General features: G+C 34.2%; 1 protein-coding gene across 2 annotated transcripts in view; it reads right to left on the reverse strand.

Moving 5' to 3' along the window:
* RNaseZ (ribonuclease Z) overlaps positions 1-15271 on the reverse strand; it is a 336200-nt gene that overhangs the window by 289394 nt on the left and 31535 nt on the right. For both annotated transcript variants that reach the window (XM_090407253.1, XM_090407252.1), the window contains exons 3-4: positions 10551-10621; positions 6808-6872 (exon numbers count right to left, since the gene is read on the reverse strand). In XM_090407253.1, coding sequence (XP_090263379.1) covers positions 6808-6872; positions 10551-10621 — 136 coding nt within the window. The remainder of the gene's footprint in view (positions 1-6807; positions 6873-10550; positions 10622-15271) is intronic.

The following is a 15271-nucleotide window of genomic DNA, read 5'->3' on the forward strand; positions in this document are numbered from 1 at the left end:
GTTGCTGTTCTCAAACTCTTTCATTTTTTTTTCAATAATCTATGTGTATTTTAGTCTACAGTTCACATCTGAGAGCTGCTCAACTTTTATTTGCTTTAAAACTATCTTACATGTTATTCTTTTCAATATGAAATTCAATTTTATCCTGCTCAAGACTAAATAGTGATCACTTCCAATTTCAAATCCTCTGTACACTGTGGTGTCCTGCACCAGGGAGAAAACATCACTATCAACAATAACATAGTCAATGATACTTTTTTTATTCCTTGCCTCTTCCCTCCATGTGAATTTGTGCACATTTTTATGTTGGAACATGGTGTTAGTAATAACCAGTCCATGTCCTGAGCAGAAATCCAATGATTATTAGCTTTTGCTCTTTTCTCCAAATTTTCCCAAAATACTTTTGTATGTCTGACAATCATTTCCTACTCTGCTATTTACATCCCCAACAAGGACCAACTTTTCCTTTTTCATTTGTGTTATTTGCTTTCTCTAAAGCCTCAAAAATTCCTCCACTTTCTACCTTAGTAGAACTTTCTGTGGGACCATAGGCACAAATAAGTCTCATTGTCCAGTTCCCTATTCTGATATTTGCCTGCATTACTCTACTTGAGACCGACTGCCATTCAAGAAGATTACCCTCATATTTTGTGTTGAATACTATGGCTTCTCCTTCTTTTCCTTGATTGTTACTTCCTGAATATAACATTTTTTATTTATTGCTCAGAAAGATCTCACCAGTATTTGTCTTTTTTGTTTCAGTCATCCCTATTATGTCGATCTGGTGCTTATCTAATTCTTCAGCTAGCTTCATTTCTTTGCCATTGAAGCTTCTTATGTTGATAGTACCGATGTTTAACTCTGGTGATGTTGAGTTGGGGTGTGCTTTCAGATTTGTTCCAGTAGCTGACTTTTCGCTGTTTGCTCTGGTTCCCTGGCGAAAACAAGTTGTTTTCGCCAGGGAACAGAGGCCTTGTTTAACCGGGCGACGCCCCAGCCAGCATGAAATTTTGTCATGTTGCACCATCATTTTCTATATTGGTTTAAGCCAATAAGAATACAATTTGTTTGGCTAAATTCCAAATTGCCAGCCCATCCTCATTCGTTCAGTATCCAGGTAGATACCCAACAGGGTGCACAACAAGAAGGTGAGGATTGGACATTAAGTCAGAAGCCCTGGTCGGTTCTCCACATTCCTTTAAAGGCTATGTGGAGGTCTCCTCTCAGGTATATAGCTTTGACTTAAGCACCCTGCTATTTTCTATTTATAACATTATCTCCGAACAAATTCATATAGATAGTTTTATTATAGCAAAAGTGGTGTCCTAATTTAACATGAGAGTTGTTATATCACAGTTAAGATCCTGGATTAATTACAGTCCTATTTATAATGAACTCGTGGACAAAAAGGTTATGTGGGTAGAATATGTGCCGTCTATATTCTTGGGAGTTTTAGACCATCATTATTGTTGATAAGTAAATGGTTGATAAGTAAATTATAAAGTTATAATTTACTTTAAATTATAACTTTCTTGTAAATTAATAAGTGATAAAAATAAATTTCAAATATAACACATTTACTTCAAAATATTCTTAATATACAACAGTGTAGAACATGCAACTGCATACAAAATCATGTTAAGACTTGTAGAAATGTGTCTTAGCCATATTAGCATATAGCGGTATAAAAGCATGGCTTGTTATGCTCACTTCCACAGTGCATAATTATCACTTCAATTGTAAACTTGTGTCACCTACTATCCATTAGTTTGTTCAAAATGGCAGAGCACATGATATCCAGGAACCTATGGCTTGGAAAGCCATTGATCGATTAGAAGTTGGACAAACACAGCAAGTTGTCGCTCAAGCGTGTCGTGTATCTCAAAGCATGATTTTGCGACCTTTGGAGTCACTTTCTAGAGACAGGAAATGTTTGAAATCGTCCTCATGCCATAGGTTTATATGCTCAAAGACCAATGGTTTGCATTCCGGTTACTCAAATCACAAAAGAGCCATAAGAATTTGGGCACAGGAACACCACAATTGAACAAATGAGGATTGGGCTCATGCATTTTTTAGTGACAAGTCCAGGTTCAGTCTGCAACCAGATAACCGACTTCTATTGATATGGCGTGAAAGTGGAACAAGATATAATCCGCAGTTTGTTCATGAAAGACCCCAACATCAAGGTGGGAGTTTGATGGTATGGGCTGGAATGAGTATAGGTAGTCATACTGATCTCTATTTTATCAGAAACTGTTCTTTAACAGCCCAAAGGTATCGTGATGAGACTTTGGAAGAAAAACCTATAGTTCGTCCATATACTGCTGCAATTGGCCAAGAATTCATTTTTATGGATGACAATGCTCATTCACACCTTGCAAATTTGGTACAAGAGTGGTTTGAGAAAGAAGGTATTGAACAAATGGACTGGCCTGCCTGTTCACTGGATTGTAATCCAATTGAACATGCCTGGGATGCTTTAGGTCAGCACGTTTCTGCTTGACTGGTGCCACCACAATCGCTTCAAGAACTTGAAATTGCTCTCACAGAAGAGTGGGGAAATATCCCACAAGAACTGTTTGATCATCTTATCTGGTCCATGCAATCAAGATGTACCACTGTTTTGGCTGTTAATGGAGACCATACGCCCTAATAAAAACTAGCAAAAATGTTTTTGGCTATTCTTGTTAAAATTATTTCATACTAAAATGTATAATTTGCTAAATTTGTAATAAATATTGATTATTTAAACAATATCTCATCAATTACACCCTATCTATAAGTAAGAAATATTTATTTGTGTATAAAGTACCCAATAGTTATAATTATTTGCAGAAATTTATAATTATCCAACAGAAACTAAAATATCCCCTAATTGTTTTGAGCAGTGTAGGTGGTCAATAATACTAAAAACAGAGCTTTGATGATTGGTGCCGGTGAACAAGCACTTAAAGATAAATTAAAAGTTATCAGCAATATCTTCCTAAAAAAGGCTACACCCAAAACACCATCAACAAAATTCTTCACAAGACCTCACTTAAAAACAAAAATAAACCAATTACAATACAACTGTAACCATTCCATACATTAAAGGAGTATCAGATAAAATAAACAGAATACTACAGAAATACAACCTTAATGTCACCTTTAAACCTCCTGCAAAATTAAAGAACTTATTCAACTCATCCAAGGATCCAATTCCTCTGCTGGCCCATCCTGGAGTATACCGTATTCATTGCACCTGTAATTTGCTCTATATAGGTGAAGGGACTGTGTAGAGTATTCAGGACATGATCAGGCCTTTCTGATCATGTCCTGAATACTCTACATAGAATTGACTGGAAAGGCATTTGTTTACATCACACCAAAATGTGGTATGAACATAAATTTAAGGAGGCCTGTAAAATTCATATCAACCACCCTAATCTTAACAATAATGGTGGTCTAAAAATTTCAAGAATATGGAAGGCACATATTCTACCCGCATATTCCTGTGTAGCTCAGTAGAAGTGGGATTTGCACCCTAAGGAGCTTGACTGCACGAAGAAAGACTTGGGTTCAAATCCAGTTGCCGACTAGAGGAACATTTTCCAAGCCTTTTCTCGACCGGTTCCCGAGTTAGTAGTTAGTTGATCTCTGGCACGGGCAAGCAAGTTTTTTCTCTCAGAAACTCAGGTTTTTCTTTAAAATATTATGTTAGTGTTAGGGACCATGAAGTGGCAGCACTTGTTAGCCGTCTTCTTCACTGCATACCAATTAATTAGTGATAGCCTTGGGTAGCTATCTCTGATTGGCTACCAGTAGAGATTGAACTGCCCACTCAGTCTCCAAAAGTTAAATAGGGCTAAAACAGCCTTGCCTACTCCCTATACGGGAACGCGTTAGCTGACTTTTTTTTAGCTGATAACCGTTTTTATTCAAGAGTTAATTATAAATAGGACTGTAAGTAATCTAGGATCTTAACTCTTAATAGAACAATTATCATGTTAAATTAGAACACCACTTTTGCTGTAATGCTGTATGAATTTTTCTCTGATAATGTTATAAATAGAATATAGCTTTCATGTAGTTTTTTTTTTTTTTCCTTACTAGAGGTCAGGCCAGTAGAATGCATGCTGATCCCCACGTAACATTAACATAAAGGATTCTTGTATTATGTTGATTTGTGCTGTATCTCATTCTTTGTTGTTTAATTTCCTTAATATTTTGTAGGCTATATCTTGTCTTTTCATCTATTTTATTAAATATGTTCCAAGCATCCTGGTGAGCTTTCTGTACTATTTAGCTATATTTCTTCTGTTTCCTTTGTATGTTTTTGAAGGAGTGATTTGTATGCCACTTGTTTTTCTTTTATTGCATTTTCGATATTTGTGTTCCAGATTTTTAATGTTTTTCTTTTTAATATTTTATTTTTCTTTCCAAGGACTTCAGAGGCTGCTTTATAGATTATCTTTATCCAAGTTTTCCATTCTTCTTCTATATCTTCACTGATTTGGACTTCTTTTAGGTAATCTGTTAATCAAATTCATAGCATTCTAATGCTTTCTTCTTTTTTGTACAATTATACTTTGTATACTTGTTCTGTTTCTTGTTTTTTCTTATTTACTTTCTTTCTCCATTTTGCTAGTATTTCTATTTTAGAGAATACTAAATAAATGATCTGAAAAAATTTCACACTTTGGAGCTAGTTTCTGATTAGTAATGATATAATGAATTACAGATCTTTGTTCCTCTGACACTCCAAGTATATTTATTTATATTCTTTTTTTTGAAAAAAAGTATTGGTTATTTTAAAATTACTGAAAGTAAAGTATAGAAATCTAATAGTTCTTGACCACTGTTATTCGTGGAAATTTCCCCATATTTTCCTAAGACACTTGGGATTAAGTTATTTCCTACTCTGGCATTAAGATCTCCTGCTATTAATATACAGTCATTTTTATTATGTTTATTTAGCCATTTTTGCTGTTTAGGATCCTTTTTCCAGCCTTCTTCAGTAGCTTCTATTTGTTTTTAATTTAACTGTTATAATTCGATCATTTACAAAATTGTACTTTTGTATTCTATTTTCCCATCTATTATCAATTAAAATGCCAAACTGCTAGAAGCTCTGATATGTTAGAGTCCACTCCATTATACAGCAATAGTAAAACCATCTATATCTGTCGTTCCCTTTAATTTCTTTTTTGTTTCTGTTATCATTATTATATTAGGCTGATATTAATATTTTTAGTTGTTTTACTAATTCTAATTCCTTTGTTGTTATGCTTCATGCATTCCACGTGGCTACTTTTAAAACATGAGAGATCCTTAATTGGTTACATTTATCCTTACTTGGTCGTTTTCCATTGTTTCGGTCTGATGAACTCTCCAGTTCAAGTGTCTGAGTTGCAGAAATATTTTACTTGGTATGGTAACCAGCCTTATGCTGATGGTTGAATTCCAGATTATTGGATTAGAACTAACCATAATACCCATTTATAAAAACAGAAACAAAATTGAATGTGAGAATTACAGAGGTGTTTCTCCACTGAGTGTTTCTGGCAAGATTTATGTAAGTATACTTGTATATAACTATATAAATCTGGCAAGATTTATGTAAGTATAAGTATTTATGTAAGTAAAGGCTAAGAAAAATTGTGGAAGGGAAGCTTTGAGAAGAATAAGCTAAGCTGGATTTAGGCCAAATAAAGACTGTCAGCATCAAATTTTCACTTTAGGTCAAATAGTTGAGAAATCATGGGAATATAGCAGGAATCTGTATTTAAGGTTTGTAGATCTGGAAAAGGCATATGACAAGGTGCCAAGAGAAAAACTGTTCGGAATGCTAGTTATAATTATAAATGGGACATTATATGAAGCAATACTTAGTCTACATTTCAACTGAAAGAAATACAGGAAGACAGTTTGATATTAAATCAGGTGTAAGACAAGGGTATGCGCATTATCTCCACTGTTATTCATTATCTGTATGGATCATATTAAAAACAGTATTAAACCTGATATCAAAATTGGAGACATTCATCTTAGCTCTCTACTTTATGCAGATGATGGTATACTTCAAAATAAATCTAGTAAAAGTCTATAGAATTCCATACTAAATTGAATAACTGCTGTAATACATTTAGTATGAAAGTCAACAATAAAAAAAACTAAAATTATGAAAACTGAGAGGAACACAGAAAACTTTAGTTGCATTCTCAATGGAAAACCTATAAAACAAAACATTTCGGCTATTTAGCCACAATTTTTCTTGAAGATGATAAATTAAATAGAGAAATAGAAAGCTTAGGGATTTTAAAGCTGGGTTAAAAATAAAAACTGGAGACTACTGATATGAGAGTTCTGAGAAAGATAAGAGGGAGTGAACAGATGGCATCAATGGCAGTATCATATTAAAAATGAGGATATTAGGAAAGAACTTGATATTATTAGCATTCAGGAATGCCTTAGCAGAGCTAATTTCAGATGATATGGACACTTAAATAGAATGAGGAGGGGGCGAGGAAAGATTAGCAAAACAAGCATTCTGTGAGAGGATGCCAGGAAAAAGACCCAGAGGAAGACCAAGATCTAGGTGGATTGATACAGTAAATAGTCCCTTAGATGAAAGAAATATAAGATCTGATGATATTGAAGTCTTGACAGATAACAGATTAATTTGGAGGAAAATTGTCAAGAGGAAGTTAGTAACCCTGTACCCCCACCCCAAGGGTACATTCCAGGAATTTGATGATGATGATAATGAAATTAAATAAAATAATAAAAATAATGCAATAAAATAAAATATCGGTATATACTCACAATATCTGTAGGTCCATGAAAGGTGATTATTGGGGCTCCAATATCATGCAGAGTCAACAGCAATCCTTAAAGGGAAGAAAAATGTATGTGAAGTTAAATAACAAAAGGATACAAAATTAGAGGATTAGTTATTACTTTTTAAGCATCAGAAAAGCGTTCATACAGATGACCCAAAAAAAATTGCAAAACAAAAAATGCATATAAATGAAAAAAGTGAATTAGTTAAGTCTACTGAAATTAACAGTTTTATGAAATTGCCTCTAAGATTAGCTGTTTTGGATTTTGCTATTTTATAATCAAAGTAGCTTCCCAAGTTCTCTGTACTACTTGCCCATTAAATGGAAAAAAAAACCTAGGTTTGAATCCTATATAAGATTTATTGAAATACATCAAAACTTTTATTTGCTGCATATCCTTAGTATTATCTTAAAACTGTATATCATGTTTTTAAATGCTTTTCACTGATCCCTGCTTTCTATAAAATGAATAGTCTTCCTGTCTTATATATATTTTATATATATATATAAGATTCATGCCAGGAAGTGTTGATTAAGAGCTTTCGTAGCTCAGTAAGTATAGAAGAGGCCCTTTGGCTAGAAAGACCTGGAACTGAACCCAGGAACCGTTATCTGATCTCTTTCGACTAAAGGTAAGTTACTTGGTCTTATACAGAGGTAGGGGGTTTTTTCCACTGGGAAACTCGGGTTGTTATTCTTCAGAATAGCCAAACCAGCACTGTAAACACTTCTACATCATGACACTGGGGGGGGGGGGGGGATTGTTACACTTGCTATAGATACTTTATTTCATGTTTATATCATGAAATGTTTATAAAATTTGTATAAAAAATACTGAAAAGGAGTTTTGATAATAAATATATATAATAAAAAAAGTAAAATCTGGAACTTTCCAATTTATGTGAAGATTCAAGATTTGCAAAATGTAAAAAAATATATCTCTGGGTGGTACAAGGGGAAAAAAATGCATGTATAAGCAATATTTTGACTGAAATTGTTGAATTTTGAACACTAAAGAAGTAAATATAAGTAGAAACTAATAAGAAATTGACTTTTTATTTTTTTTCAAAAACCTTGATTTCTTGCAACCTGTTTCTGAAGTCCATACCATGGATCTATAACTAAAATTTTTGTTCATTAATTGTCAAAGATGCTAACTAAAAGACAAAAAATAATTATTTGGATATTCCAGAGAAATACTGCACAGCAATTTTTTAAATAGAGCTAAAAATGGTCAGGACACAGGGTTCTTTAAGTCCCAGTAGGTCTAGGACTCAAAGTGTTAATGAGCTATACAAAACTAGTTTATTAAAACTATTAATAGTTTTATTAATATTAATCACATAAAATTTAAGCATTGCGATGAATGTGTAAAACAAAATAGTATAACTGAAATATCAAACAAGAATGAAATATTGAACAATCAGAACATATATTACACTATTTTGTCCAAGGTGAGAAATCTGGTATTGTAAGAAATCTTTCAAGGTGAGAAATCTGGTATCGTAGAACATGCAGGTTCTAACTAGCCAGAATGCTATGAAACAATGCAAAAATTCTTCACAAAAGTCCTTTCAAATTTGAGTGACTCTACAAAAAATACAATGAAGTTCTTCACAGCTAGCCTAATCTAAATAGCAATGATGGTCTAAAATTTTCAAAATTCTGGGAAACTTTGATATCTTTCTTTCTCCTTGAAAGACTTTTAATGTGATTATATTGATCAAGTGCATATAATAAACAACTATGTTATACCAACTAAGGCTGTTGGCATCTTCAGGGTACATAACTGATGTAAGGTACTAAAAAGTAAAAAACTGTTACAAACTATCAACCAATTCCAATTATATTAAACAAAGAACAGAGCACGTACAATACATGCATAGAATGTGCATGATATCACTTGTTGTTATTTAGGAACGTTCTATAGTTGGCACTATAAGTCAGTTCTGGCGAGTTTAAGGATCTGATAAGGGTCTTCCAGATCACGGGCAAGATTAGTCCTTGGCTCCTGTTAAGGTTTTGTATACAGCGGGCAACTGTTGTGGCCTCCTTAAAAATTCGGGAGCGGAAGTCCTCCTCCATGTAAGGAACTGTGCTTCTATCCCACTCTATAGTATGGTCCGTTCTTGAGAAATGAAAAGCTAACCCCGATTTTTTTCTCTGTTATTATTGACATCACCTATGCATTCTTTTTGCCTAATTTCAAGGCTCCTTGAAGTTTGGCCAATGTAATTCAAGCCGCATGAGCAGGGTATGTTATAAGCTCCAGCATATTTGGAGAAAGGATGGTTATCTTTTGGAGATCTTAAGAATTGTCTAATCGTTTCTGTGGGTTTAAGGAGTCTAGCAATCTTATTGGAAACTGTCTCTAAGTATGGAATGATGATGGTAGAAATATAACGTATATCATCTTGTTGTCTTTATCAGGGTTCAGAGAAAAGTATCTTGTGGACGAGTCTTCGAGGAAATCCATTCATGGTAAGGTTAGTGGATATCAGGGATAGTTCTTCCTGCAGGTCTTGTTGATCTGTTGTAAGGAGAGAGGCACGGTTCTTCAACATGTGTACAATACTAAGTTTCTGAGAAATGTGGCAGCAGGAAGTGAAATGTAAATAACGTCCTGTATTGGTAGGTTTGCGGTAAACTGAGAGGTTGATACCACCATTTGGAAGCTTCTTAATTAAAGTGTTCCAGAAATGATAATTGGTTATCTTTTTCAAGTTCTAGAGTGAATTTGATTGTGTGGTGTAGAGAGTTGATTTTGTTAAGAAAGTTGAACAGGTCCTTTTTTGTGTGGTTCCAAACAATAAAGATATCGTCCATGTATCTCCACCATACTGTGGGTTTAGGGTCTGTTTGAGTTAAGATTTTACTTTCAAAATCCTCCATAAAGAGATCAGCACAAGATGGAGAGAGAGGGGTACCCATTGCAAGGCCAGTCAATTGCTGATATACGGTTTTATTCCATAAGAAAAAGTTTGATGTTAAACAATGACGGAACAGAGAAGTAATGTCTTGTGGGAGCAAACTTCCTAAAATGTTGATGATGTCCTCCACAGGGATGTTAGTGAACATCCGCTGTATACAAAACCTTAACAGGAACCAAGGACTAATCTTGCCCGTGATCTGGAAGACCCTTTTCAGATCCTTCAACTTGCCAGAACTGAATTATAGTGCCAACTATAGAACGTTCCTAAATAACAACAAGTGATAACATGCACGCTCTATGCATGTATTGTACGCGCTCTGTTCTTTGTTTAATATAATTGGAATCGGTTGATTATAGTTTGTAACAGTTTTTTACTTTTTAGTGCCTTACATCAGTCATGTACCCAACAGCCTTAGTTGGTGAAACTAGTTGGTATAACATAGTTGTTTATTATATGCACTTGATCAATATAATCCCATTAAAAGTCTTTCCAGAGCTTTTTGGTCAAGAAAATTAAACGTTTTTTTAACATTTTTCTTTCTACTTTCTAATTTATCATTTATGAGGTGATTTTCCAGTTGCTATAGCTTACAATGTCCTGTAAAAGACTCCATTGCATGCATGCCATTTCTCACATTTGGTAAGACAAGAGACCGCATGAGATGGAGAACCTTTGTTCATAACATCACTAAGACTCAGAAATGACTGAATGGCACATAATAATTTTTATAGCAATTAATAAATTATTAAAATAATAATTAATAAATTTTGATTCGAGCTATTAAATAACATACCTGGTAGACCACCAATATTATCCCAAATTTTGTGAGTAATAAAAATGTGTTCCAGTTTAGAAAGTTTAAGCCTGAAAAAGAAAAAAAAAATCATTATTTTGATATTTCTTTTTCATATACATTATACATCAAATCAGATATTCAGATTTCAGTGGTATGTTAAAATTATTAATTTTTATAACAGTTAACAGACATTTAGGAGATAGATAATTTTAACTACCTAATACTGTTGGGTTTTTGAAGTAAGTTACTTAACTTAAAAGCAAAAGCAAATACTTTTGGCCAATGGGTTTCCTCAGCAAAATTAATAAAATTCTCTAATTGAAAGGGGGATGGTAAATCCTTTTATGTTTTTAATAGCCGGGTACGAAACTCAGATCGAAATCCATAGAGTTTCATGCCGAAAAAAACTATCGGTAGGCTCAAGTATAAATGATCACTTGGATAGTACAACACCAGGGCAACTTCGTGCAAAGGTGGAGCAAGCTCCCTCACTAACTTTAATATTCTTTCATAATGTAAAATCCAGCTCCTAAGAGATGTATATATATTGTTTTACATTATGAGAAGAGGTCACTACCCACACTGGTTTCAACCTTTTTTTGAGGTCTCATCAGTGAGTAGGTAGACCTGGAATATCAAGGTTTTAAGTGAACACGAACTTACATATCTCTACTATCGAATTGCCGAAGTGGTGTACTCCTATATTTAATGTTAATTACTAATTTAATAAGCCGGAAGGCTATTTTACCGGCATACATGTTAATAGAAAGAGGGATGGTAAATTCCTTTATGTTTTTAATAGCTGGGTACACCACTTCGGCAATTCGATAGTAGAGGGATGTAAGTTTGTGTTCACTACCCAGACCGGTTTCAACCTTTTTTGAGGTCTCATCAGTGAGTAGGTTGAAACCGGTCTGGGTAGCGACCTCTTCTCATAATGTAAAACAATATATATACATCTCTTAGGAGCTGGGTTTTACATTATGAAAGAATATTAAAGTTAGTGAGGGATCTTGCTCCACCTTTGCATGGAGTTGCCCTGGTGTTGTACTATTCAAGTGATCATTTATACTTGGGCCTGCCGATAGTTTTTTTCGGCATGAAACTCTATGGATTTCGATCCGAGTTTCATACCCAGCTATTAAAAACATAAAGGGAATTACCCTTTATGTTATTCCCCTTTCTATTAACATGTTCGCTGGCAAAATAGCCTTCCGGCTTATTAATAAAATTCTCATTAAATATTAAGGATGTACTTGCTCAATCTATCATCACCCCTAGGTTTCTAGTTTCATGAAGCACTTGTAGCAAATGTCCATTAATATAATATTGGATCTGCAATGTCTTCAGTTGTGAAGAAGACTACATTTAGCAACATTAAATTTGCACTCATTAATGTCTGCCTAGAGAATCAGCCTGTTGAAGTCAGTCTGTAAAGATTCTATATTGGACACATCCATTATCATATAACCTAACTGTGCATCATCAGCATATAACAGGATGTTCCCCTCTAGGCCATCCACAATGTCATTAATACAAAAGTTAAACAGCAATGGTTCAAGCACAGAATACTGTGGCACCCACTGATCACTCTCCTTTTAGACCTTTTAGACCCAGCTGCATATATCACTCTGATACCTGTTATTTAATCCCTCTCCTATTCATGTCATAAAACTATTTTGCATGCCCATGTCAAAATTTGTATAATAACCTCCCATCAATCCTCTGGCAAAATCCAAGAGCATCATGGTATTGCTATTCCACTTATTCAGCTCTAAACTGCAATTTCAGATTTCCAATAAAATGCTGAAGACTGCTAAAACTAGACTTACTCAAGCCCAGGTGTTCTCTATAAAGGATCAGTGTTATCAGTCCATCTCTGAATGCAAAGGAAATCCATGAGAATTCTTTCACTGTGGCAAGTTAAAGAAAAAATGAATAGAGAAGGATAATCTTAATGAATACAGATGGTAGGAAAGTGTTGAATGTACAAAAAATAGCTGAATTATTAAGTAATAACTTTGGTAAAATATACATTATCTAGACAGACACATTAGTTCTCTGGAAGCCAATGTATCCTATCTAGAAAGTATACCATACCAAAGTGATGCTTAATAACTCAGATATTTTCTGTGCATTTGATACTTTCCAACCATCTGTACTCACTAACATTATATACTGCTCAAAACAATTTAGGGAATATTTTGGTTTTCTTGTAAATTATAAAGTTATAAAAATAATTTACAAATGTAACAAAATTTGTAATAAATATCAATTATTACACCAGTTACATCCTATCCATAAGTAAGAAATATTTATTCATGCATAAAGTACCGAATAGTTATAATTATTTGCAGAAATTTATAATTATCTGACAGAAACAAAAATATCCCCTAATTGTTTTCAGCAGCATAATTATCCTTCCATGCTCATTCTTCCAATCATTCACTACGAGAAAAAGAATTCTCTCAGATTTTTTGATCTGTTTAGCAAATTCTTTTTATAATCTGATTTCACCTTTCTCATGCTATCAATTTCTTAGCCTGTTGTTTATAGAGCTCAATATAGTCTGGTTCACATTTCCTTCAATACTGGTTCCATAACATTTTCTTTATATGTAGCTCTAGTATGAAAGTTTTGAACACACAATGCAATTTATTCTCAATACTTTAGTGATGCAGTCAATTATAGCTTCCTTCGGAGAAGTTGGCCAATTCTACTGAATTGATTCCTCTACGATGCAGTCTAAGAGGAAACTTCAAGGCATTTCAGGTTTCCAATAAGCAGGATAATGATATCAAACCAAGTGACGAAATTCAATACTTGCCTAAAGATTCAAATCCATGACCTACTCAAAGAGCAGAAAAAACTACCTGCTTGGTCAACCAGGCCAGAAAATTAAATTAAGAATGGCAAGAAATTACGTTCTTGTTTAATCATAATAAATTTAGTTTAATTTTTTATCCAAGTGTAAACAAACAAAGTTTGCACCTGAAAATATCTTCAGGACTGAGGTAAGGTGGTGCAACACCAGGCAACTCCAAGCAAAAGTGGACCAGGCTCTCATCACTCCTTGTCTCAGTATCTCCCATATAATGCAAAGCACATCTCCTTGTGGACATGCATTAAGGGAAGGGCCACTACCCAAACCGGCTTCGACCTTTATTGAGGTCTCGTCAGTGGGAGGCAGACCCAAACGTGGAGATACTAAGGCAGAAGCAATAGGAGAGGTCATATTTACCTATACAAGTTGCCAACAGGTGTACCACCTTATTATTGAATTACTCTGGATTTAGAGAAAGATGTTGGAAGTTTATTTTGCACTTGGTTAGACTATAATAAATTTAGTTTAATCCTTTTCTGAATGAATTGGAGTGTCAATGCAGGGAAACTAGAATTCCCAGGATGGATGATAGCTTTGCACATGAGGTATCTTCACGACCAGGCTACTTGCATATAGTGGCTAATGACTTTGCATTAATTGCCTTAGTATTCCATAATGCAAAGCATACATCCATTTAGGTTGTATAATGCTATGCATTATGGCAGGGGGCACTACCCAAACTAGTTTTATGACAGGTACTGTGCAATCATGAAAGACAGGCAATTTAAGAAGGTAGGGAGGGGTATTACTATAGCTAGCCTAGTCACAAAGATACTGCACATGCAAATTTTGTTTGCTTATACTTCGATAAAAGATTAAACTAGAATATAATTTCTTGTCATTTTAATTTAATTTACAACCAATTTACACCCTTTAACCAATTGGAGGCATAATATTTATTTCATTTACCAGTTCAATTCCATTCCCAGATGTTATTACCAGATCTAATCTTTTTGCATTGCTAATGACTTCCATCATGTGCTGCTTAAGGAAGCAGTTTTTCAGTCATCATCATCATCAAATTCCTGATATGTACTCTCAGAGGGTGTATAGCAGGCCTGCACAACATACGGCCCGTAATGCTATTTATTTTGACTCGTCTGCCTGATTGAAATTATTTAATCATACAGGGATATGAAATTAGATGATTTTTTCCTAGCGTTGAATTAAATTTTTACTAAGATTCTGCATGTTTACGTTCATGCGATTAATGTCACAATCATGTTTCTTTCAACTCGACAATAAATTGCATTTGAAGTTATTCCTACTGTCATATTTAATAACAAATTATTACAATCGCTTCTAGCTTTTGTTAGCACTAGTGTCACTGCAGGGAAATTCAAAGTTCCATCTCCGTGATAACGACTTGATGTCTACGAACGAGAATGAATTGTATTACACAAAGTTGGCCGTGCCTTGACTGGCTTTGGCAGTGTAGTGGTAGGTTGTAGCTGGAGCAACACATTACATAACTGTTATCATAACCTGCATTATTGTGAGTTTTTCATCATTAGTTTTTTGTAATTAATATTGCCAATCTTGACACAATGAGCATAAGTAAAAAGTATAAAATAGATTAGGAACATCGAGCATTTAACCCCGAGAGGACAAACAAATATTTTTTTACATTGTTTAAGTACAAAATAGTGTGCATTTTTTTGCCAGGAATCTATCGATGTGCCAAAAGAGTACAATCTGAGACATCATTTTGAATCGAAACATCCTAACCTTGGCAAGTTGGATACAAGTGAAAAGCAAATAAAAACAGCAGTTATTGAAAGTCCTTAGCGGTGAGCAACAAGCCTTTAAAAAAGTGACATCTGCAAATGAAGTT

The sequence above is a fragment of the Typopeltis vanoorti genome, chromosome 17, assembly GCF_054136105.1.
Source record: "Typopeltis vanoorti isolate ZY-2024b chromosome 17, IOZ_Tvanoo_1.0, whole genome shotgun sequence".
NCBI lineage: Eukaryota > Metazoa > Arthropoda > Arachnida > Uropygi > Thelyphonidae > Typopeltis > Typopeltis vanoorti.